The 25,132-nt window shown below is 51.5% G+C and overlaps 1 protein-coding gene across 2 annotated transcripts in view; it reads left to right on the top strand.

Moving 5' to 3' along the window:
- LOC125365696 (SAP30 binding protein) overlaps positions 1-18,889 on the top strand; it is a 33,824-nt gene extending 14,935 nt beyond the window's left edge. Inside the window, exons 4-12 of one of the 2 annotated variants that reach the window (XR_007213735.1) lie at positions 4,827-4,869; positions 10,523-10,611; positions 13,205-13,296; positions 13,948-14,008; positions 14,391-14,442; positions 16,097-16,155; positions 17,349-17,433; positions 17,713-18,129; positions 18,703-18,889. Coding sequence is in view for 1 of the 2 variants with exons in the window: in XM_048365928.1 (XP_048221885.1) it covers positions 4,827-4,869; positions 10,523-10,611; positions 13,205-13,296; positions 13,948-14,008; positions 14,391-14,442; positions 16,097-16,155; positions 17,349-17,433; positions 17,713-17,894 (663 nt within the window). In the remaining variant the exon portion in view is untranslated. Of the gene's footprint in view, positions 1-4,826; positions 4,870-10,522; positions 10,612-13,204; positions 13,297-13,947; positions 14,009-14,390; positions 14,443-16,096; positions 16,156-17,348; positions 17,434-17,712 lie in introns of both variants that reach the window. The other variant, XM_048365928.1, reaches the window with a different exon arrangement.
- Positions 18,890-25,132: the final 6,243 nt, after the last annotated feature.

Consider the following 25,132-nt stretch of genomic DNA (forward strand, 5'->3'; position numbering starts at 1 on the left):
TTTCCTGACTTGGCTGGCCAGCTCCTCCTGCACCCCACACCATGGCTCTGGCAAACCAGCATCTTCTTGTTGTGGAATTGGGAATAACGAATCCTCATTTGCTGCCTTCTTAGCCATACTGCCCATCAGGACCTGCAACTTCCCTACTCAAAAGGCAGCTCCTAGCTACACATTGATAGCTCAAGCCTGTTATCCTAGCTATCCAGACAACTTGAGACCTGAAAATTACAGTTCAAAGCCAGCCAGGGCACATAGAGAAAACCAAGAGATTCTTTTCTCCAATTTTTTCCAGCAAAAAAAATGGAAGTGAAGTGTGGCTCAAGTGGTAGTCGGGCCAGCTGTGAACAGAAAAACCAAGTGAGAGGATGAGGCCCTGATTTCAAGCCCCAGAACCAGCACAAATAATAATAATAATAACTGAGCTTCATATATTTCTTTCCTTCTTTGCCACGGTGAGCTTTATCAATGACTAGGCTTTCATAGTCTCTGCTAAGGAACACATTTCCATGTTCTATAATTCCTGAGAACAGCAGGTCCCTGCCACTGACTCGTTCTTTCTTACTAGTCTCAATCATAATTGATGAGGAAACCAAATTGGCAGGTTCACAGCACTATTTGCCAGACACTGAGGTTGCCTCACATTCTAGTTTTGGAGATTTTAGTCTTGGGTAAAGGCTAGGGAGAGAAAGGCACCGAGAGGAGATGAGTCCTGGCCTCAGAGTTGGGTTTCTTTGGCCAGCTAACCATCCCAGCCCTGCTCTTTCCTACCTTCCTGGTTCCTCCTGGTTGCTGTTGGGAAGCTGTGGATGTGGGCTTTGTTATGTGATTTTTTCCCTGTGTCTTAATTAGATTTGAGCTAGGGAGCTGGAATTTACCTTTTTCCAGGAGCTGCTTTCCTTTCCTAGGGCAGTATTGTTTTCATCTTCCTCCTGGATGGGGGGAGACCCGGAGAGCCGCCTTGTCTCTGGGCTGTGGGTTCCATGCCTCTTAGTTGACTCAACTGTCTCATAAAAAGATCTCCATGCAGACTTCATTACTTTGACCAGCTGGAAGCCAGGAAGACAAATCTATACAAGTTCAGACGGGTATCCTCTCTGCATTTTGAAATACAAACTGGAGGAAAGAAAGGAACAGTGGTTTCTTGTTTTTTGCTTGTGTCCTCATGACATCCCCCTTTCCTTTCTTGTCCTTAAAAAGTTAACTCCTAGAGCAGGTTTCACTGCAGTGATATAAATTAAATTGTCAATCCCTTTCCATCTCCTTTGTTGTTATTTGCAGTACTTAGTCACTATAATGTCGAGATTGTTATTGTGGATTGCTAGGTTCCATTCCATACAAAATTCCTAGTATCAGCCAGGGCTCCGGTGGCTCATCATGCCTGTAATCCTAGCTATTCAGGAGGCTGAGAACTAAGGTTCAAAGCCAGCTGGGCCAGAAAAGTCTTACAGACTATTATCTCCAGCTAAAAACCACACACACACACACACACACACACACACACACACACACACACACACGATGAAAATGGAGCTATGACTCAAGTTGTAGAGCGCCAGCAAAAAGCTCAGGGACAGCGCCCAAGTCCTGAGTTCAAACCCGAGGACTAGCCAAAAAGTTCATAGCGTTTTGCATGATCAGTAGAAGGATGTCTCTCTCTCTCTCTCTAGGTCTTTGAGTTGGGGGGGGCGGGGTGCACACATATAACCGCTTGGGGCTTTGTTTTCTGATGAGACACTGCTCCCTCCCAGTTCTGCTCTCCCTGCCACTGGTAGCTGAGGTCCTTCTGGGCTTCTGTTGCTATGGCCAGAAGAAAAGCTGCTTCCGTTGAAACTTGTTTCCGTAGACAGCTGGTCTCATTGGTCTCATCTTTGTTCTTGTGGGTTTGATGGAGGTTATGGTGCTGAGGATCAAACCAGGGTCTTTCGTGTTTGGCATGTACCATAGCACTGAGCTACAAAGTGTCTCTGGGCTGTTTGGACCCACCTCAATGCAAATGAAGAGCAAGCGCTGATGCCCTTGCCCTTCACTTCCTCATGCTGCGGGTAGGTGTTCAGTGAGGCTCCTCTGGCACAGCTGGCACCTCTAGGAGCCAGAGAACAGTATTGTCTTGAGAAGCAGCGCAGTACACCGGCACAGTCACTGGGGCTCAGCAGTCTCATGGTTGAATGGCCTTCCAAAACATGGCAGTTGTGGCCACCTGTTGGACTCCCCACGGTCTTCCTAGTGGACTGTGGGTAACATGTCTGGCCATTTTCTTTTCTTAACTATAATTTTATTGGCAAAGTGATGTATAGCAGAAGGGTTACAGTTACATACATAAGGTAGTCAGTACATTTCTTGTCATACTTGTTATCCCCTCCCTCATTTTTCTTCCACCTTCTCTTCCCCCTCTGGCCATTTTCTGAAGCTCATTGCTTTGGACAGCTTCAAGGCTGTTCAGGATCATTGGTGAATTTATGCCCCCTTCTTTTTTTGTGCCTGTCCTGAGGCTTGAATTCAGGGCCTAGGCACTGTCTCTGATCTTCTTTTGCTCAAGACTGGCACTCTGCTCTTTGGGCCACAGCACCACTTCCGGCTTTAAAACCTGATCAGTTTATTGGAGATAAGAGTCTCATGGATTTTCCTACCTGGGCTGGCTTCGAACTGCAATCCTCAGATCTCAGCCTCCTGAGTATGTAGGATGACAGGCATGAGCCACAAGTGCCTAGCTGATGCATGGTATCTTTTCTTCCAGAGATATGACTAAACCTCAGCTAAGCTGGCCAGACCCTTGTGACCCTTCCTCATCATATACACCTAGTCCCCTTCCAGCTCCACTGTCACAAGCAGCAAGAAGCCACAGGGAAGTTCTTGGCTTCTTACTATAACCAGAGAGCTCCTGAAGTATCAAGTATTGTTTTTCCCTTTGAAGAAACATGACATGTTTAGTGGCCAACTTCCTGTGGCTCTGCAGTGGGCACTGGATTAGAAGTCCAGTGGTTAGCAGGCCTCCTGCTGTTCTGCATTTCTACCCATGGAGGAGGGCTAGCTGAGTACAGAGCCATGGAACATGCAACTTTGGCCCGTTAGCGTTCGGAGGCCAGTCAGTCCCCTGTATGACTGGCTGATTGGGGGAGATACAATATACACAAGTATCTATTTTCTACAATTAGCACCTAGAAAGCTGTCCCCCAGAAAGAAAAATGAAGAAAATTTCACAGAAAATGGTGACATTGACCAAGATGCATTGTGTCACAGACTATCATGTTGAATTGAGATCTCTTTGTGAACTATTTAAAGACAATTAAAAAAAATAATTCTCCCCCTAAAAAGAAAGAAAATATTACCGTCCTACATTTTGTTGCTGACACTCCCTTTAATATTAGTTTCTCCAGAGTCACCGCTACAAAGAGATTGGTGTTGGGCCCCTGAGAGACTGGCACTGTCTCTGCAGCTTGAACTTGACAATCTTCCAGGCCCTTCTCTGCCCTCCTCTACTCCAACCCAGTTGAGCCTCCTCTTTACCCACCTGATTGACAGGGGGCAGGTTGCTAAGCAGCCTGGCTTCAGCATGGACCCCAGGAGTTTGAATGAATAGCCACAGTGTTCAGAAGAGAAAGGATTTGGGCCTATCTCTGAATCAGGAGGCACTTTTGGGGGGAAGAGGTCCTGGTCTTTTCATGGGGCCATAGCTTGGGAGAGCAGCATTTGGTAACCCTCCACACATCTTGCCTTCTGAGACATAGTTTGGTGTAGCATTTCCTTGTGCACATGGAGGCCAGAGACTGTTTTCACGGGAAGATCTTGTAGGTTGTTACTGGCTTATCTCCTCCCTCACTAAGCAAAGGGAAAGGAAATGAGATCCGATGCCTTTCGAGGAGCTCGGCTGCTACGCTTTGATCAGTCGCTTGTAGTGGCACTTGGGAGCCCTGATCTTACTGGGAGTGAGGGAAGCAAGTGTGTGCTCTTGCCCTTTGGGACGGCAGAGGCCATGTGGTCTGGTTTAGGTGAGCCATTCACTGGGGAGCAGTGAAATAAGACATCTGATAAGAAGCTTTTGTGTTTAGGTTTTTGCAGGACATGTGGAAGGAAATAACTGGCGTGGAATAGTGTTTGCATTAAGTATCGGAAAAGGTTTTTCTTAGGAGAAAATATAAAGCCAATGTAAAGAGAGCCCAGAGCCAGGGAGAGGTCGCCTCCAGTGGGGGAAGGAGACACCTTTCCCAGACCCTGCCGGTTACTTACGAAAGGCATGCTGTGGAGTTCCTGAGCTGCCCCTTTATCTTTAGGATAAAATCTCCCCTTCTCTCCCCTCTCTTCTTAAACTGAAAATAAGGAGACTCACATTACAGGGCCACAAGCAGTCCGTTTGAGTCTTAGTCTTGGGAGTTGGTTGTTACGGTGGAGCCCCTGGAAGCGATCCCCACCCCAGGGATGGGGACAGTGGTGTCTGGAGCTCTGGTCAGGCTGAGGAGGAGGAGGTAACTGGAGCCCTGAGGTCTGCTGCATTTGGACCAGCGTGCTTGACCCGAGGGAGTAGCAGGTAGGCTAGAGCTCACCCAGGTGGCCAGGGCAGGATTCCTCTTGGTGGGTTGTCTTCAGTGTGGGTGGGCACTGCTCCCTGCTGGAGGCCGTGAATTCGGGAGGACTTCCCTGAGAGTCCAGCGCATGGCAGTTGCTGTGATGAGAGAGCACGGGTAGGGAGCTGCCTGGGGTCCTAAAGCACTGCTCACTGCCCAGTATTCGTGTGCTGGAGCTTTTCCCTCTTCTGTAAAACCCCTAGGTATTTCAAAGAGGAGCTATGGCTCAAGACCCCAATTTTACCTCTGTGTGTGTCTCTCTTACAGGATAATACAGAAGCAGAGAAGCGAGATCCCCAGGAATTAGTTGGTAAGTGTTTAGGGGAACACTAAACAAGCTGGCTTCTGGCCAGGCCAGGCCTCCAGCCCTGGAGCATCTCTGCTGGGATCACCCCTGCTTCACACCCCCTCCTGGGGCCTTTGACATTTCCTGGGTGAGAGCCTCAGGCAACAGTTCTTTAAAAATCACATTTGTGGTGCATTTTATGGGGCTTTGGTCAGTTGCCAGTGTTGTCAAGTTCGGGATCCCCTTCAACCAGAAAGGTCATTGTTTCTTCCACTTGTGCTCTGGGCCAGGCTGCCTTTGTGCCTCCTCTCTCCATTCCACCAGCATTTCATGTTGTTATGCTGGCCCTTAGCCTTATCCAAAGGCAGAAACATGCCTTCACAGCCCTCATGGCTGGGGCCCCTGTGGACTTGGGAGGGGCAGAGCCACTTCTGAAAAACTATCCATCCACAACCCCAGCCTGTTAATCCTTTTAAAAAGACAGGGTGCCGCTGGGTCACACCTGTACTCCTAGCTACACAGGAGGCTGAGATCTGAGGATCGCAATTCAAAGATAGCCCAGGAAGGAAAGACCATGAGACTCATATCCAATTAACTACCCCCCCCCAAAAAAAAAAAGCCAGAAACAACAACAAGAAAGACCTTCTTTATTTGGGCATGGAAAGTGGGTTCCTGCTTGCTTTGGTTTTGCTTCCAAAGGGCATCCCCGCCCCCCCCCCCCCAGAGCCCGAATTCATATTGACATTCGAGGCTCATTCTAACCCTGGAGGTTCATAACCCAGAGACTTGGCCTGGATGTGCTCCTCTGCCATCCCTCCCATCTGCCCTTCCTTCAAGCAGAACCCTTTTTCTCAGAGTGGGAGGTAGGAGCCCATTCCTTTTCCCTTTGTAAAGGACTCCAAGTTAGGGCTAAAGGTGTGGCTCAATGGTAGAGCAAAGGTACAAGGTAGAGCAAGCACAAGGTCCTGAGTTCAAACTGGGGAAGTGGGGGGAGAAGGTTGAGGTTGGAACCCAGGGCCTTGTACTTGCTAAAGTAAGCACTACCACTTGAGCCAAGCCCTGGCCCTGAAATTCTGTTTTCATAGAACACATTGGATAAGAATCAAGCAGCCCAAGCCCTTAGCAGGATTCTGCCTTGGTTCCTGGGTTCTTTGATAAATGGGAGTTTGAGTCTTTCAAATCTTATTAGACTAGCGTTTACTGGGCAACAGTGGCTCACGCGAGATCCGAGATGGTTTGAAGCCAACTCAGGCAGTGAATTCTTGAGATTCTTATCTCCAATTAACCACCAAAAAGCTGGAAATGGAGCTGTGGCTCAAGTGGTAGCACGCTAGCCTTGAGCACAAAAGCTCAAGGACAGTGCCCAGACCCTGAGTTTAGCCCCAGGACCGTCACAACAAGAAAAACAGGGTTTCCCTAAACCCTAGAGTTAGCCCTTTAGAAAATAGAACAGTAGATGGTTGTGACTGTTTGGCTTGGAGGGCAGAGGAGGCAACCAGGACCTACGCTGGGTGTGAGGGGTAGTGGAGCTGCTACCTTTTCTCTTCCAAGTTCCATCAGATCCAGACTCTTACTCAGAAAGTTTGGGCCTGGCGGGGGTGGGGGGGGGGGTGTTCAGCCTGTCCATGAACCACATGGAGATGCCTCCTCCCCCACTGTCATCCGCAGTATCAGGCACGTGGTGGAATGTGTACAGGCAGTGACACCCCCCCACACACATACACACCGCTGTTGCCGTTTTCTTCCATAGCCAGCTTGGCAGCTTTGCTCTGTGAGCCTTATTGAGGTATCATTTACAGAGTAAAACTTGATACTTTTTAAGTATAACATCTGATGAGTTTGGGCAGATGGGTATGGTTGCGTTGGCCCTCCGGTGATTGTGAGGCACAGGGCTTCCATTCCCTCCAGATATTCCTTGTGTTCCGCTTGCATCTGCACATGGTTTCTTCCCTCAGCCTCAGATGAAAAGGAATCTGTTCTTCATGAAAGATTTGCCTTTTCCAGCATTTCATATATAAATGGGGATCTGCTGAAGTTTGGACTGGACCATTCCCTCCTGTGGGGATGTTGAGCAGCAGAGTTCCTCTCTCCCCACTAGTCACTGGAGGCAGTTCTCTCTTCCTCCCCCAGATGAACTACCAAAACCAATCTTCAGGCCTTGCCAGTGTCCCTTCAGGGAGCAAGTCACCCTCCTGTACAAACAAGATCTGATTTTTCCTGTCTAGCTTGCTTTACTTGGCATGATGCTTTAGATATTCTATTCATAATATTGAGCACTTTTTTAAATGTTTTTGCTCTTCACCACTTGAGCCATGTTTCTAGCCCTGGTTTTTGTTTGGGGGGGTTGTTTGCTTGGGGGAGTTGTTTGTTTGTTTTTATTTTTTATTTTTTTTGCCAGTCCTGGGGCTTGGGCTCGGCCTGAGCACTGTCCCTGGCTTCTTTTTTTTTTTTTTTTTGCTCAAGGCTAGCACTCTGCCACTTGAGCCACAGCGCCATTTCTGGCCATTTTTTTTCTGTATATATGGTACTGGGGAATTGAACCCAGGGCCTCATGTATACAAGGCAAGCACTCTTGCCACTAGGCCATATCCCCAGCCCTGTTTTTTAAATTTTGGTGGTAGTGGTGGTGGTTTGTTTTTTAAATAGAATCTGGTCAACTTCGCTGCTTTGGCTGACCTCAAACTGTGATCCTCCAAATCTCAGACTACTGAGTAGGACTACAGGCATAAACCTTTGGTGCACAGTTGGATCATGTTCTTTATCTTGTTTTGGTGATGGTTTTGTGGTACTAAGAGTTGAACAAAGAACTTCACATGTGCCAATCAGTTAAGTTCTGTATCTCTAGACCTACAGCCTCTAACCCTCCTATTTTTATTTTTTTATTTATTTAGTGCTGGTCCTAGGGCTTGAACTCAGGGCCTAGGCAGTGTCCCTGAGTTTTGTTTTGTTTTTGCTCAAGGCTAGCCCGCTACCACTTGAGCCACAGCTCTACTTCTCTGGCCCCACGAATTGCTTATTTTGCTCCTTCCCTGCCATTCCATAAGCCCGTGGGACTGACGGCCCTGCTTTGCTTCCTCCCTGGCAGCCGTGGCTACTGTGGATGTTTACTGCTGTAGGCATGTGCGAGGAGTGCTCGAGCTAGGTCACCCCACCAGACCCAGCACAGACGCAGGCACTACCCCCGGAGGTCTGTGGACACACTGCTTAATGTATTTCCCAGGAAGATGACTTCCTGCCTGGCTGCACGATCCCTGGGGCTGGTGTGCTCTGCATTAGAGAAGAGAATCACTGACATTTGCCCTCGACTTCAGTGCAGTAAACTCATCGTGCTTTTCTGCATGTGTTCCATTCTTTTCAGTTACTTCCTAGGAATGCTCTTGTTTTTAGCTCAGAAGGGGTTCCCTCCTCCCATCACACCCCAGAGGCTGGTGGGGTTGCTATGGCAGCAGTGCCACACCCTGTTTTGCTAAAAAGTTTTCCTGGCAAATGTCAAAGGGTACTCTTTGTCTCCCCATCACATGCACGCATGCTCTCAGTCGGGAAGGAACTTAACCCTCCTTGTTTATGTGCCCAGTGCCTGCCAGGGCTCCATGCTTTTGTTGCCGATGCTCCTACAGTAACCAGGACCAGCTCTTCCCGGCTGCATCCACTCTCAGCTGGCCTTTGCAACCTGTTGGGCCTGAAGCCTAGACCTTCTGTGCCCATACGAGGGTGGGAAGAAGGGAAGAGTCAGCATGAGGCTTGAACTCCAGCCAGAGCTGGGTGGTGCCTGTGCATGAAGAGTGAGAAGGAGGAAGGAAGGCGCTGCACTGAGAAAAGCTTACATTCCCCTGCCTAGAAATTGCCCTTGGGCCACAGTCATGTCTGGGACCCACAGGACCCTTGATATATCACTTATTATCTGCGCCTTGCCCTCCTTCTAACTGGTAAGCCAGTGCTGTGTCCTTGGGTTTGTGTCTAGCAAGCATCCACTCATGGCAGAGCACATGTAGTCATGTTCTAAGACTGTCTTGACCTTGACCTCCGTCCTTAGGGTGTTTGTAATGTGCACCAGGGGGACCCTAACAGCTGAACTGGGGAAGTCACGGGGCTTTGTCCCCAGCCTCATTTGATACTGTGTTTGTCACAGTAACAGTACAACTAAGCAGAGGTCACAGTACCTTGTCTTCTAAGAAAACAGCCTCAGTCAGGTAGAGTAGTACATGCTTGCAGTCCCATCTACTCAGGAGTAGAAGGCAGAAAAGCTGCCTTGAGCTGCTTAGGAACTTCGGACAGCCTGGGCAACATAGTGAGACCTTGACTCAAAAAAAAAAAAATCCCGTCCTGGGATGGGAGACCAAGGAAAGCTGTGCTAGGCCAGCCTCTGCCCTCCAGACTGCCACTTGGCCCCAGAGAGCCGCTGTCAGCATTGAACCTGGCACACAGTAGGTCCCTAGCAAATACTTGCTGGATGTTAATGGCGGTAGCTTGTTCATTCTTTCCTTTCCTCCCACCCCACCCTGTTCCATCCACTGTTTGCTATTGTATGGTCCTTTTCATGAGAGAATGTTTCGGGAGAGCACAGACCCACTCTTACAACAAATAACACATTGTCTGAGCGATCCGAGCAGGACTGCACGGTCACCAGGGTGGCCAGAGGCTATGGGGAAGGGAGGGAGCCAAGGGGTGAGGCTGGAGTGGGCGGGGCAAATCTCTGAGGGGAATTGTGCCTTGGGAGTTGTGGTTCTTCTCCTCAGAATCGGGCCTTCTGTTGCCAAAAGTGAGATGGGCCAGGACAGGGTTGACTGGTTTATTTTAGAAAGATCCTGAGTTAACAGTGTCTCTGTATAGAAGCCATCTTAAACCATCTAGGAACCAAAACGTAGGGAACTCTGAACATGGTTTCTCCTGAAGCTTAAATAGGTCATTCCGAGACAAGAAGGGTGGCACAACTCTTTAATTTCTGGAGCCCGAGGAGAGAGATTTCAGGGGCTCCCCCAGAGAATGCCAGAGCTGCCTGGGAATGTCTCTTTACAGCCTGGGTTCAGGAACTTCACACCAGTGACTTGCAATTGGCCAAGGAAGAAAATTTCCACCACAGGAATGGGCAAATTCTATGTACCATTCTCCTCCTCTTCCCCTGCCACGTGGGTGGTTAAGCATTTCCCACCACACCACTGGACCCTCTTTCCTTAACGTTAATTGCTGGCTCTGTCATGGGGGAGGGCACGGGAGTGGAGAGAGGAGCCATGAGCAAATGCAGTCATGTTCAGTGGACATGATGTACAAATTGAACTACTTAACTCATGGGTAGGGGGTGGGACAGGGGAAGAAGGGGTAACAATGACCAAGATGTGTTGTACTCATTCATACCTGACTTCTGGAATTGGAGCCCCTTTATACAACTACTTAATAATGGTAAATAAATACAGTTTTCAAAGTTAATCATTGAGACTCGGTAGCACTTATTGCTTGCTTCTGTACCTTCCACCTGGACTTCTTCCCCACAGTGGCACGTGGCTAGTTCCATCTGGCCAACCTAGGTGACAGCTGTCTCCAGGAGGCCACACCTGAGTACCCCGTGTCACTGTTTTCACAGCTAATCCCTCCTGGGGAATATTGTACGCGCTTGTGTTTTATGTCCATTTCTGTCCCTCTTCTGAACCCTCTAACTCATTTTTCTCTGTTTTCTCAACAGCCTCCTTTTCTGAAAGAGTGCGGAACATGTCACCTGATGAAATCAAGATCCCACCAGAACCCCCTGGCAGATGTTCTAATCATTTACAAGTAAGAGCAAGGCCTGGGTAGCAAATAGGTGGCCTGGGTTAGGTATCTGGTTGGGTCATGACCTTAAGAGGCCACGGCAGGGAAAGGGACTAAAACTTCTGTTGAGGAAACTGCCAGATAGAGCGGGGCTCCTGTGCCTCACACCTGTAATCCTAGTTGCTCAGGGGCTGAGATCTGAAGATCAGGGTTCACAAAGCCAGCCAGGACAGAAACGTTCATGAGACTCTAGCTTCAATTAACCAGCAAAATGCCAGACTGGAGATGGGGCTCAAGTGGTGTAGAACACAGCCATGAGCAAAAAAGCCAAATGATAGCACAGAGTCCTGACTTCAAGCCCCCAGTACTGGCACAGATAAAAGAAAAAGAAAGAAACTTCCAGATGGGCAAGAGCCTGCAGACCTGGTTACCTCTCTTTACCCAGAACTCAGGAATTGATACCATTGTCACACCTACCGGATTCCCTAGTGCTGCCTTCATTGATGCCCCAGCCTGCCCTCCAGGAGGTCCTAAGCCCACACAGAGAAAGTAACGTCCCCTTTAGCTACAGCCCAGCTGAGAAAGATTCTGCGTCTTTGTTAGAAAGAACTTTGCTGGTAGTGAGGAGCCATCAGATTATACATTACCAAAGTGCAAAAACCCCACATTTACATGCATAAAATCCCTGTACTCATATCCCATCATGCTAATTCAGTAGCTTCTTGCATACAGACCTGATCTGAGGTTTTGGAATCTCGAGGATTTTTATTTTATTTATTTTATTTTTTTCCCCAGTCCTGGGGCTTAAACTCAGGGCCTGAGCACTATCCCTGGCTTCTTTGTGCTCAAGGCTAGCCACAATGCCACTTCCATTTTTTTTCTGTCTATGTGGTACTGAGGAATCAAACCCAGGGCTTCATTAATGCTAAGCAGGCATTCTGCTGCTAAGCCACATTCCCAGCCTGGGAGGATTTTTTAAAATTATTATTATAAAAGTGATGTACAGAGGGGTTACAGTTCCATAAGTCAGGTAAGGAGCACCTTTCTTTTTGGACACTGTCACCCTTGCTCCTGCTCTCTCCCAGTTTTCCCCGCCTCTCCCCACCCACCTGTTGTAGAGTTCATTTTCATAGTGTCTAGTCAGTACCACTGCTGCAAATCCAAGGATTTTGAGCTGTTCGTTCACATAGTTACTTCCTGGGGAGACAGGCCCTGGGGATGGCTAGCACTTCAGCCTCTGTGTTTGTTTCTCCTTATCCCTCTGTTGATTCCCATGACTCACAGTAGGGCAGATGCCCAAGGCAACATAATTGTTTACCCGGTCCCTGTGCTCTGCCTTTGATCCCACTGTTTCTACCAGCTCTCCTGGCTACCCAGCCAGCCCCTGGCACCGCCGCCGCTGGAATGGATGGATGACTAATGGGGCTTGGGGCTGAGGAATGCAGCAGATCTGGGGAGGGCCACCATCAGGACCGGGGCACAGCACAGATTCGCTTCCCTTCGCGGAAGTCTCCTCCCTTTGCTGAGCTGTCTCCCCTTCCTCCTACTCCTTTCACTCCCCCCCATCTTCCCCTACCCCCCCCTCCCAGGATCTCATTACCTTCCCTGCCAGACAAGTTTGAGCCTGTAAGGACAACTCCAAAGACCTGCCAAGCACAGACAACCAGCCACTCAGCCCTCGAGTTCAGAATATTCCTTCTCCTTTTTACATGGCATTTGAGCAAACAGCAGAATCAAATCAGATGGTCCTGGAGACTCAGCCAAGTCAGCCACAACATGGGGGTTCACTTCCAATCGCCAAGCCTCCTATATAAAGCCAAGGCTTCCCTCTGTTACTCTGGAGGAGATAGCTGTGAGGAAAGCAGTTTGTCATTCTCAGCTTCGCTCCTCCCTGGTGGTTCAGTGTATTAACAGACCCTCAGTGCTTCCTTAGCCCTGTGAGGCAGAGGCTTTAGCCGCCTCTCCTGACGCATCCTGAGAATGCCAGCCCTGCTCACCACTTGCCAGTGAAGTGTATCCAAAATGTTTGTCCTCTAGAGGATCTGTGTGCCTAACTGCCCCCAGAGTGAGCGGTGCTGCAGATGGGTCTTGACTTGCACCACCACCGCCCGCTCCTTGATGAAACTGCTTTTCTGAGAAGTGGCTCTGCCCTGGGCCTGTTCGCTGCTCCCGGGCAGCGCGGATGGGATCCAGCCCAGGCGTCATCTTTGTGAGCCCAGCAGGACCCCCTCCCTTAGGACACCTGCAGCCTCAGGTAAGCCTGGAAGGATCCAGGTAGTTCTGTTCTCTTCAAAAATCTGTCAGGGAATTTTGGTGAGAGAAAAGCTCTTCTTTTTTTCTGGCTCCAGGGCTTGAGCTCAGGACCTGCAGCTCTGGCTTATTAGCTTTTTCACTAGTAGCTGGTGCTCAATATATCACTTGCGATCTCAGGAATTAACACCTCTCCCACCCGTTTTCTGGCTAATTGGAGATAGGCCTCATGGATTTGTCAGCCAAGGCTTTCTTCAAACCATGATCCTCCGATCTCAGCCTCCTGAGTGGCTGGGATTACAAGCCTGGGTGCCCACCCTAGACAGATGAACTTCTGTCATACTTACCCTCCTGTTGCCCTTCACAGGACAAGATCCAGAAGCTTTATGAGCGAAAGATAAAGGAGGGAATGGATATGAACTACATCATCCAAAGGAAGAAAGAATTTCGGAACCCCAGGTGAGTTTTCTACGAATCTACAGGTTGAGCCACTGATTTGGATAAAGGACTAGGAAGCCCCATGGATAGGGTGAAGAAAACCCAACTCCAAGCCCACCTGAACCTAAAGGGACTGTCACCCAGATTTCCTAGCTAAGTGCCTATTAGACACAGCCAGCTGCTAGCTGGCATATCAGCAAGACCCAGACCAGGTGCACAAACCTGTCTGGAGTGGCAGCCAAAGGCTCTGGGCTGGAGGCAGGGTGGTTTTGCTGGCTTCTAGTCACTGCTCTGTCCCTAAAGCATATGACTTGTCAGAGCTTCAAATTCTACTAAAAAGTAGATTTTGCATCTAGAGAAGCTTGAGGGACAGAGCTGGCCTGGGTCTTCCTCTCTCCTAGTGTTCACACTAGTGATGCCCCGAGGAAGGAATACGTGTGTGTCACCTGGCATGAGCCTGAGTGTCCTTGGGCCTGTCTGTACTACAGGAAATAGAAGCCATCCCCTCAGCCCCTCCCCCTGGCCCCCACACAAGTTGTCCATCTCGTGGGGAAGGTAGAGAGCAGTGCAGTCCCGCCTCCCATCGGGAAGCTTCCATGCAACATTCTATCTGAGCTTACTTTTCTCAGCCCCAGGAACTAGTGCCTCTTACTGCTTGTGATCTCGTTTCAGCATCTACGAGAAACTGATCCAGTTCTGCGCCATTGACGAGCTGGGAACCAACTACCCAAAGGTGCGTCTCACGCTGCGGCTGGCGGGTGCTGGGGACTCCCAGGCTCCCACGCTTGCCGCCTTACCAGGAGTCATTGGAAGGGCTGTGCGGCGGCAGTGCTGATTGAGGAACACCAGCCCCATCTCTGTCATTTGAGTTCCTGTGTTCTGAAATAAGTCCAACAAGGCAATGCCATTGACAGACCTGGTCCCTTGACAGACCAGTTAGATCCCACATATGGGCCACTACCACTGTCGGCACCTGAGCTAGTACATTGTTGCTCACAAGCTTCTTGGCCACCCCAGGCCTAGAATTAAGGGATGGCATCTGTGTCCCTGTGCTCTGTCACTTGTCTCCTGAACTTTCTTAGTGACTGAAGCCTGTGTAACCTCTTGCTTTTCAGGATATGTTTGACCCCCATGGCTGGTCTGAAGATTCCTACTATGAGGCATTAGGTAACCAGCCTTCCTTACATCTTCTTCTCTACCCCCCATCCATCTTCCTTGCGCATGCAGTTAGTCAGTGACCAAGATGATCCATATTTCCAGACACCCGTGGCTCACCTGTAATCCTCCTTACTCAGGAGGCTCAGATCTAAGGACCGCAGACACACACACACACACACACACACACACACACACACACACACGTACGTCTTTTGGGGGTGGGGGGCTCATGGCTAGCATTTAAGCCATGCCTCCAGTTCCTTTTTCCCCCTAGTACTGGAGTTTTAACTCAGGAACTTAAACTTGCTAGGCAGGCACTCTTGACACCTGATCCTCATTTCTAGCCCTTAGGATCTCCTCTATGTCAAGGCTGACAACTCAGTCTTGAACGTTACAGACCTCTTCCCTGGCTTACGGGACTTAGAAATAGCAAAGAAGACAGATAGTTGAATCAGTCATTCCCACACCCGTGAGTGTGAGGAGAAAGGGTGTCGTGAGTTCAGGCAGGGTCGCCTAATTTAGCTGAAGGGCTTGGAAGGCCGCAGTGAGGAAACTGTTGGAGCTCTGATTCAGAGGCTGTAAGGACCGGGCATGTGTGGGCAGAATGCCCCAGGCAGCGGGGATGTGCCTGTGAGTGGTTGGCATGGAGAGCTGGGAGCAAAGTCAGAATATTTGGCCTGTATAGATTTTGTCTTGACTTAATTTGACCTAGTCTCTAGCATTCTGTGTAAAATTCAAAACTCTAGCTTTTTTCCCCTCCAGTACAAGGATTTGAACTCAGTGTCAAACTTGCTTGGCCTACTTGCTTGGCTGGCGCTCTGCCACTTGAACCAGACTCTCAGGCTCCTAGCTCTCTTGCTAGTAGGAAATGAGACCCCACTGATCCAGCTCACCTTGGAGCTTGGGGTGACTGGTTCTTCCGGGCAGAATGTGCAGCCCCAGGCCCTGGCTCAAGGCCTCGGCTTCGTACATCAGGGCTCAGCACTTGATTTCACTGAATGCAAAGGGGTACTAAGCCCTTGACAGCCTTCAGTCCACCAAAAAGAATGCAAGGCGTGGGGCTGGGAAGGTGGCTTAGCAGTAGAGTGCTTGCCTAGCTTGCATGAAGCCCTGGGTTCGATTCCTCAACACCACATAAGCAGAAAAAGCTACAAGTGGTGCTGTGTGAAGTGCTAGCCTTGAGCAAAAAGAAGCCAAGGACAGGAGCTGCCTAGTGGCAAGAGTGCTTGCCTCGGATACATGAGGCCCTGGGTTCAATTCCCCAGCACCACATATACAAAAAATGGCCAGAAGTGGCGCTGTGGCTCAAGTGGCAGAGTGCTAGCCTTGAGCAAGAAGAAGCCAGGGACAGTGCTCAGGCCCTGAGTTCAAGCCCCAGGACTGGCAAAAAAAAAACTCCATTCATTAGGGGGGAGGGGGGAATGAGGGACAAGGTAACAAACAGTACAAGAAATGTATCCAATGCCTAACGTATGAAACTGTAACTTCTCTATACATCAGTTTTATAATAAAAACTAAAAAAAAAAAAAAAAGAAGAAGCCAAGGACAGTGCTCAGGCTTCGAGCTCAAGCCCCAGAACTGGCCAAAAAAAACCCAAAAAAACCAGCAAGGCTCATGGACTAGGCTCCTTCTGTACCAGCTCTTTAACCTATCTTGTCTCTAGCCAAGGCACAGAAAATTGAAATGGACAAACTGGAAAAGGCCAAAAAGGAGCGAACCAAAGTAAGTAATGGCAGATGTCTAGGGGCATTTGGAGTGCTCAGGTCCTCCTGGGGGCCAGGACTGCCAGGCTCCTCTCCACCCCTGCTCCTCACGGCCCGGTGAGGCCTGGGCCTGGGCTGCCCCAGCTGCGCCTCTGCCTTCTGCAGGCTGCTGTGGCCCAGCCCCCCGACCTGGCTTGTACAGGCCCCCCACTGCACTGTTCCCAATATCTTGGAGTTACCTCTCCAAGATCTGCCTGGCTTTTCCTCCCACCACCGCTCCGCTGGCTTTTGTCTCCTGTGGGTCCTTGGTCCCCTCCTTGGCCTGAATGGAGAGATGTTTCCTTGGGGGGGGGGGGGGGGGGGGACTCCTGCCTGCTTTGATCCGTGCATTTCTTGGCCCGCAGAGCTGACCTCAGTAGCCTGCCCGAGTGCATCCCTCTAGGCCCCATGTCTGATGGCCAGGGGACCCCGAGTACCACTTCTTCTCTTGCACGTGGGCTAGGAACTTCAGGGGCATCAGTTTGGCTCTGGAATGCGGTGCCTTTACGATGCGGTCTCCCAGAGAAAGCGGGGTGTTGGGACCCTGGGCTCTCCTACTGTGATCTTTCTTGAAGCAGCTGTTCTGCCCCCTCCCCCGCCACCCCGCCACTGCTTTGACCCCCACACACAGAGGGGCTGTCATAGCCACAGGACCTGGACACGCTGGTGGCCCTTCAGAGGCCCTGACTCCTCGGCGTGTGGGAGCCAGGCCAGGAGCGTGGGGAGCCGGTACAGGGGGAGGATCCGCCTTTCTCATTCCTAAGCCTTGATTGAATGTCCCTTCTCTCTCTTTCCCTCTCCCTTCCAAACCCCAGGCTTACTGCAGGGACGTGTCTGCAGCACCTGGGGACCGGAGCTGTCCTTCCCCTGGGCGGGGGGCACCGCCTCCTCCCGGGTGTGAGGAGGAGGGGCCTGGCCAGCCGGTTCTGGGCATGTGAGGAGAGTGACGGGTGGGGGTGGCGGGCGCGGGCAGAGGCCTGTGACCCCGCAGCCGCTGCGGGGGAAAGCCCGTGCAGGCTCTCCTCAGGCGCCTCTCCCTCCCCCAGATGTTCCCAGCCGGGGCAGTTCCAGTGCCTCCTTTGTGTAGTCCAGACTCCTGTCCCCTGGGAGCGGACAAGGGCACAGGAGACGGAGCGGCTCTGCACCGGCCTCATGCTCCTCTCTCCCCTCCAGATTGAGTTTGTGACGGGCACCAAGAAAGGAACCACGACCAGTGCCACCGCCACCACCACCACGACTGCCAGCACCGCTGTCGCAGGTAGAGAAAGGGCCGCACCACACAGAGCCGGGGGTTCCTGGGCTGGGCTGGGCTGGGGGAGGGACTGGGCCTCCACTCAGCCCTGCCACTGCTGCTCTCTGAGTCCGGGGTGTGAGAACTGACCCTGGAGCCTGGGCCGGGCGCCAGCTAACCGACCACCCCGGGGCGCCCAGGCCAGCGCCCTGCCTTTCGGAGCTCACCTGTGGCCTCCAGGGAGAGCGAGAGAGCTCTGCTCCTGGTGCTCTTGAGCCTGATTGCTCCCTCCTGTGCTCTCTCCAGACGCCCAGAAGAGGAAGAGCAAGTGGGACTCGGCCATCCCAGTGACGACCATCGCGCAGCCGCCCATCCTCACCACCACGGCCACGCTGCCGGCCGTCGTCACCGTGACCACCAGCGCCTCCGGCTCCAAGACCACCGTCATCTCCGCCGTGGGCACCATTGTGAAGAAGGCCAAGCAGTGACCCGGCCACGCCAGGCTTGCCAGGACTGGGCGCCCAGGGAGCAGCCCACTGGGAGCACCGCTTGTCTATTTCAGACTCGACCTGCTCCCCAGGGGAGCCCCGGGGAGCCTCCACGGCATTGCAGCCGGAAGGACATCATGGCAGACGCACGGAGCACCGTGGACGGCAGCTAGCCACACAGCTCTTGGGGTTTTGCCCAATTAAAAGTCGTACTTTCTTACATCTGGCATCTCAGGTGCGCGGGCCCTGCCCGCAGCCCCCGTGTGGGCGGTTGGGAAGCCCGAGTGCCCTCCTCCCCCGCCAGGGTGATAGCCTCGGGATGGAAGTGGGGTGGCCCAGGACGTCCTGTGCCGGTTCCCCGTGAGTGCTTCTTGGCATGGACAGGTGGGGTCCCGGATAAGGGACCACTCACTCCTGCTGTCTCCCTGACCCCTTCCAGCCAGTTCTCAGGTGGGAGCAGGGGCCTCTCCCCCCTCCTGGGTGCAGCTGAGCTCCTGCGGGGCATGCGCAGGCTTGTGGAATTAGGCCGCGGGGATATCCCTGGCCCGCACAGGGAGGGGGCCAGGTGTGGGGGGCCTGGCGGCCGAAGCCCCAACATACAACAGCCAGCAGGATCCACACGGCAGGGGATGAATCACCGCCCGCGCTGCCCAGGCCGGGGCTCCTGGGGGGGCCCCGGCCGCCCCACCCTTCCTCTGTGGTTATCTCTGCCCGCCAGCAGCCCCTGGGCAGCACCAGCCGCCAGCCCGAGAGGCCGGAGAGGACATTGGCCTTTCGTGCTTTTTGGCAGCTTCCCTTTCCTTTCCAGCGGAAGGGCCGAGTGTCAGAGAAGGAAGCCAGGCCGTGAAGAGCCCCCCCCCCCCCCCCACCGCTTCCCCGGGGCCGGTGCACACTGAGAAAGGCAGTCCTGAATGTGGCTGGTGCCATTTGTGACCTGAGGAATAGGACCACTTCAGCTGCCAAGGTCCCCAAAATAAAAATGGAGTCACACTTGGTCCCTCTTTCCTTAATCAGATTTTATAGCCGGTGGGGGGGGGGGGAGCAGGGGAGAAATGCTATGCGTGACTCCCCACAAGGGCTCGAGTGAAGTCTGTCCTGCAGCCTTGGGGGGCCAAGGACCCTACAGATCTGGAAGGCGGCGGGGCTGAGGAGCCCCAGTGAACGTGCCATCTGGAGTCCCCGCACGGGTCTGGGCTCTCCTCTGGAATCGTGGTAATAGCGCCTCACGGGGTGGGGGTGGACGCCAGGGCGCAGGCGCGATTAAAGTTGTTATGAACTGTGAAGTCCGCAAAGGTTTGTTGTTGGCCAATCCCATTTCTTTTTGTTTTAAACGACGCACAAAAGAGAGATGCTAACTCCACATGAGGTCAGCCAGAGAGGAGAACTTGGCAATGGCAAGATCACCTTCCATCGGGGTTCATTGGTGGGGTGCATGGGGGCCGCCTGGGTCTCCCCTGACAGGCCTGCTGCTCTCCGGGCACCCCTGGCCCTGCGATGCGCTTCCCAGTTGGAGCAGTAGGACCTGAGTGTCGGGCACAGCTGAGAGTCCCATGCGCTGGGCTGAGGGGTTTTTGGTTGGCAGGATGGTTGGTTGGTGTTGGGCCTGCGCCTAGGCACTGTCTGAGCTCTTGCTCAAGGCTAGCCCTCTACCACTTGAGCCGCAGCGCCACTTCTGGATTTTTTGGTGGTTACTTGGAGATAAAGAATCTCACGGAGGGCTGGGAACATGGCCTAGTGGTAAAGTGCTTGTCTCGTATACATGAAGCCCTGGGTTTGATTCCCCAGCACCACATAGATAGAAAAGGCCAGAAGTGGCGCTGTGGCTCAAGTGGCAGAGTGCTAGCCTTGAGCAAAAAGAAGCCAGGGACAGTGCTCAGGCCCTGAGTCCAAGGCCCAGGACTGGCAAAAAGAATCTCATGGATTTCCTGCCCAGGCTGGCTTTGAACTACGATCCTTAGGTCTCAGTCTCCTGAGTGGCTAGGAGTACAGGTGTGAGCCACCGGCACCCAGCTTGAGGTTCTAATCCAAATGAACTTCAGTGTAACCTAATGACTGCCCTCCTTGATCCAGCTGGAGAGCTGGCTGCGGAGTCTGGGTGTCCCGGGCGCTAGGAGCACCAACTGGGTCTGGCCCAGCAGCTCTGCCCGTGCTTTCTACGGCTCCCCCCCCCACCCCCCCCCACCCCCGCGAGCCCTGCTCCTTTCCTGTGGTTCAAATCTGTCTGGTGGTGTCATGGTCAGAAGCACCTGGTCTGTTCCCTCTCTTGCCACTGTAGTGCACACCTTTATCCCTTACTGCACACTGCTCTGACCTCCTTGGTGTGCTGCCTCGGTCTCCCCATTCACATCTGAGCTCCAGGCAGCCTACAGAGCCACCTTCCCAGACCCCAGCTCTTCCTGGGATGCAAGCAGGCTCCAGAGGCCCTTTTTGTTTGTTTTGGAGTGTTTGCTGGTACTGGGGTTTGAACTCGTGGCCTTGGGTTTGCTTGGCTCACTTGCTAGGCTGGTGCTCTACTGCTTGAGCCACGCCTCTAGTCTGAGACCACTAGTTTCTTAGCTCTCCACCCTCACTGTCTGCCTCTGCCCCCCAGCCCACACTGTGTGCCTCAAATGTTCTCTCTCGCCTTCCTCCCAGGCTCCTTTGCGATGGCGCATACCCCTCACTGAACGCTCTCGTCTTACCAGTCTCTTGCCTTTACAACACTTCACTGCCCAGACGGGAGCTCAGACCACTGGTGTCTCCTGCTTCTACGTCTTCTTGTTTTGCTTTTGTGCCCATATTGGGACTTGAACTCAGGACTGCGTGCTCTTGCTTGGCTTTTTTATTTCACAGCTGACAGCTCTACCACTTGAGCCAGGCCTACAGTTGGGCTGTTTTGCTGGCTCATTGGAGATGGAGTCTTGAAAACGTTGCTATCCTCTTGACTTCAAACCACAGTCCTCCACCTCTGGCCCTCCTGAGTAGCTAGGATGGCGGGAATGAGCCACCAGCACCCGGTAGGTCTCCTGGTTCTTGTACGCAAAAACAGCAGTCAGAAGCATAACGTGCTGGTGCCTGCCATAAGACAGTTCTTTGGGGCTGGGAATATGGCCTAGCAGCAAGAGTGCTTGCCTTGTATACATGAAGCCCCGGGTTCGATTCCCCAGCACCACATATATAGAAAACAGCCAGAAGTGGTGCTATGGCTCAAGTGGCAGAGTGCTAGCCTTGAGCAAAAAGAAGCCAGGGACAGTGCTCAGGCCCTGAGTTCAAGCCCCAGGACTGGCAAAAAAAAAAAAAAAAGACAGTTCTTTGGTGAATGGGGAGATGGGAGGGGAGGTAGGTTATTCACCGTCCTCATCATCTGAAGTTGTCTGTGGCCCTGTGTCTATTGCATCATTCAAATGTGAATGGCTAGGTTTGAGAGAACCAGTAGGTGGGCAGGTTGGCTGTGCATTACAGTCCTGGGGCCCAGTGATGGAAATGGAGGAGGGGGTGCCATTCTTGCTCACTGTGTACTTCTGTTTTGAAAAGGATCTTTGTTAGGTTTCCCAGGCTTCAAGCAACTGGAATTCCAGTTACTCCTAAGTAACTGGAATTCCAGTTGTATGTGCCATCATGCACAGCTCTTCTGTTGTGTATGTCTGGTGACTTACACCTGTAATCCTAGCTACTCAGGAGGCTGAGATCTGAAGATCATGGTTCAAAGCCAGCCAGGGCAGGAAAGTCCCTGAGACTTTCTTTTATCTCCTGTAAACTCAGAAGAAAACCAAGTGGCACTGTGGCTCAAGTGGTATAGAGCAGGTTGGGAATGTGGCTTAGCAGTAGAGTGCTTGCCTAGCGTCCATGAAGGCCTGGGTTCAATTCCCCAGCACCACATAAACAGAAAAAACCAGAAGTGGTACTGTGGCTCAAGAGGTAGAGTGCTAGCCTTGAGCAAAAAGAAGACAGGGACAGTGCTCTGGCCCTGAGTTTAAGCCCCAGAACCAGGAAAAAAAAATGTTTTAAGGGCTACTGAGCCATAAAGAAAAATCAGGCCAGGCACCCATGGCTCACACCTGTAATCCTAGCTAATCAGGAGTGTAAGACCTGAGGATTGCAGTTCAAAGTCAGCCCTGGCAAAAACAAAAACAACAACAACAAAAAAAAAGTCTGTGAAACTTCTATCTCCAATTAACCCCCAGAAAACTGGAAGTAGAGCTATGACTCAAAATGGTAGAGTGCTACCCTTGAGCAAAAGAGCTCAGGGCCAGTACCGAGGGCCTGAGTTCAAGCCTCACAACCCACAAAGAACAACAACAAAAAGAAAAGATTTCTAAATGAAAAGGTAAGGTGCAAAACAGTGCATATAATATGCTTCCTTTTGTGTAGAAAGTGAGGAAATGCAAAACAAAAAATAATAGAGGAAGGTAATGTAACAATAAAACCAAAGAATCGGAGGCGGGGTTGTAGCATGTGAAAATGAAAGGTCCTGGCTTAAATCGCCAACACTCCAGACAAAGAAATTAACAAAAAAAACCCCACAAAACCCTGATGTTAAATTTGAATTGGAAATAGCACATCCATGCTCACAACATAGCACTCAGATCTTGATTCTCCACTAAAAGGAAGAAGGCTTATTGGAGAAATGGCTGCTCTCACATGGGATTGGGGCAGTGTGTTGCAGAAGGGAGACCAGTGTTTCAAAGTCGAAGGAGCTGTTTTGGCTACATTTGGCTCAATGTGAACATTAAGAAAGAATAACAGCACAATGGCTGCAGGTTGTAAATTGTTGAGTAGAAATCTTACATAGCTATTTGACAGAAAAAGAAAAGTATATGTCTCTATGAGAATTGTGTATGTGTGTGTAGTGTGTGTGTGTGTGAAGAATTTATTTTTTTTGTTTGGTTGTGGGGCTTGAACTCAAAGCCTGGGTGCTGTCGCTGAGCTCTTTTGCACAAGGCTAGCACTATACCACTTTGAGCCACCATAGTGCCGCTTCTGGCTTTTTGGTGGTTTAATTGGAGATGAGTCTCACCAGCTTTTTCTGCCTGGCCTGGCTTTGAATGTTGATGCTCATCTTAACCTCCTACAGATGTGAACCACCAACACCCGTTGTCCTAGCAACAACGGGAAGCCTGAAATAGGTGGGTCAGGTTCTAGGCCTGTAGCGTGTACCCAAGCAAGAAGCAGGACCCTATCTAAAAAGTAATCCATGCATGGGGCTAGGAATATGGCCTAGTGGCAAGAGTGCTTGCCTCCTACACATGAAGCTCTGGGTTCGATTCCCCAGCACCACATATATGGAAAACAGCCAGAAGGGGCACTGTGGCTCAGGTGGCAGAGTGCTAGCCTTGAGCGGGAAGAAGCCAGGGACAGTGCTCAGGCCCTGAGTCCAAGGCCCAGGACTGGCCAAAAAAAAAACACACACAAAAAAAACCAAAAGTAATCCATGCAAAAAAGGCTGGAGAGTTTCCGCCTAGCAAGCATTAAACCTTAGGAGGGAGCCTCAAAAAAGGAGTGAGAGAAGAAAGATCAATTGCAACGATTGACATGAATTCGACTTGGATTCCACAAATGATTTAATAGGCACATTAGTGATCATTTTCTCTGGTGTAGAGATATATGCTGGAGTATCCAGGGATGAAATGCCAGGGTACAAATTTAGAATATGAATACATGCTAACATGTAGCGAAACGCCTGCATCTAGATGATAAAAATAAATAAAGATATTTTTACTCCTCCGTCAACATTTGTGTTTGAAAATGGTGTGGGTGGGCGTGCGCACACTCACGTGCACGCATGCTGATCCCAGGGCTTGAACCTGGGACCTGGGCTCTGTCCCTTAGCTTTTAGGCTCAAGGTTAGCACTCTACCACTTGGGCCACAGCTTCACTTCCAGCTTTGGGGTGATTAATTGAAGGTACGAGTCTCACAGACCGCCCTGCCCCTGCGGACTTCAAACTTCAGTCCTCAGATCTCAGCCTCCTGAGTAGCTAGAATTCCAAGCAGGAGCTACAAGCTCTTCGCTTCTGGAAATACTTTTTAAAAGTTGAAAAGCCAAACATGGTGATTCGTACCTGTAACCCCAGCACTGCAGATGCAGAGGCGGGAAGATCGGGAGTTCGACACCGTGCTACGTAGGGAGATTTTAAAAAGGAAGGAAGGGAAGAAGGAAGGAAGGAAAAAGAAAATGCTGGATGTCACTGGCCCATGCCTGTCATCCTAGCTACTCAGGAGGCTGAGGATCACAGTTCAAAGCCAGCCAGGGCAGGAATGTCTGTGAGACTCTTCTATCCAATAAACGACTCCGAAAAAGCCAGAAGCGTTTGGCGCTGTGGCTCAACTGGCTCAAGGCTAGAGCACTAGCCTTGAACACAAAGAAGCTCAAGGGCAGAGTCTAGGCCCTGAGTTCAGGCCCCACGACTGCCCCCCCCCCAAATACATAAATGTAAGAGGAAAATGAGAAGGGAAAGAGAGGGGGGAGGGGAGGGAAGGGGAGGAGAAAGAGCAGGGAGGCTTGTCTTAGCTAAACCTGCCCCAGGGACCACATCTTGTGTCCCTCAGCTGCCGTGGTGGTAAAGAGAGAAAGGGGCTATGAATCCAGGTAGGGGGTCTGGTTCCTCATGCCTCATCCCCACCCCCACCCCCCCGCTGATCCACAGTGGGGGCACAGGCCCCAGCCTGCCTTGGGCGCTGTCGGCAGACTCAGGCCCCTCAGCCAAGCTGGGCTTCACTGCCCTCTGGGCTTCTGTTTTCCACAGCAGATTGGGGTACGTGCAGGAGGGGGCCGGTCTACACAGGCCTGAGTATGGCGGCCACCCTGGGGCTCCTTCCACAGTGCTCCCAAGGGCAAGCGCACAAGCCTGTGAAGAACACTCGCAGGAGATGGGGCGAGGCTGCCCGGCGGTGAGCTCAACTCCTTGCTCTCACAGTCACCCAGAGAGCCGAGGGCACCCCGGACCCAGTACGGATGAGAACAGGGCCTCCCACTCCAGTCCAAACACGCCTCTGTGCCCTGGGTGCCTGTTAGGTACCAGGCTCTGCTCTGGGTGCTAGAGGGTAGGAAAACATGCCGCAGATCAACTGCTTTGGGGGGGGGGGGTCCACAGTCCAATGGGGGTGATTATTTCAAACCAATGTGGCAAATACCATGGAAAAGCCATGTCTGGAGCGAGGGCTTCCGGCTCCGTGGTAGTGTGTGTTTGCCATGCACAAGGCCTTGGAGTCGAACCCCAGCTCCACATTAAAACAAAGCCATAAATCAGGTCATGATCTA

Source organism: Perognathus longimembris, chromosome 17 (genome assembly GCF_023159225.1).
Source record: "Perognathus longimembris pacificus isolate PPM17 chromosome 17, ASM2315922v1, whole genome shotgun sequence".
NCBI lineage: Eukaryota > Metazoa > Chordata > Mammalia > Rodentia > Heteromyidae > Perognathus > Perognathus longimembris.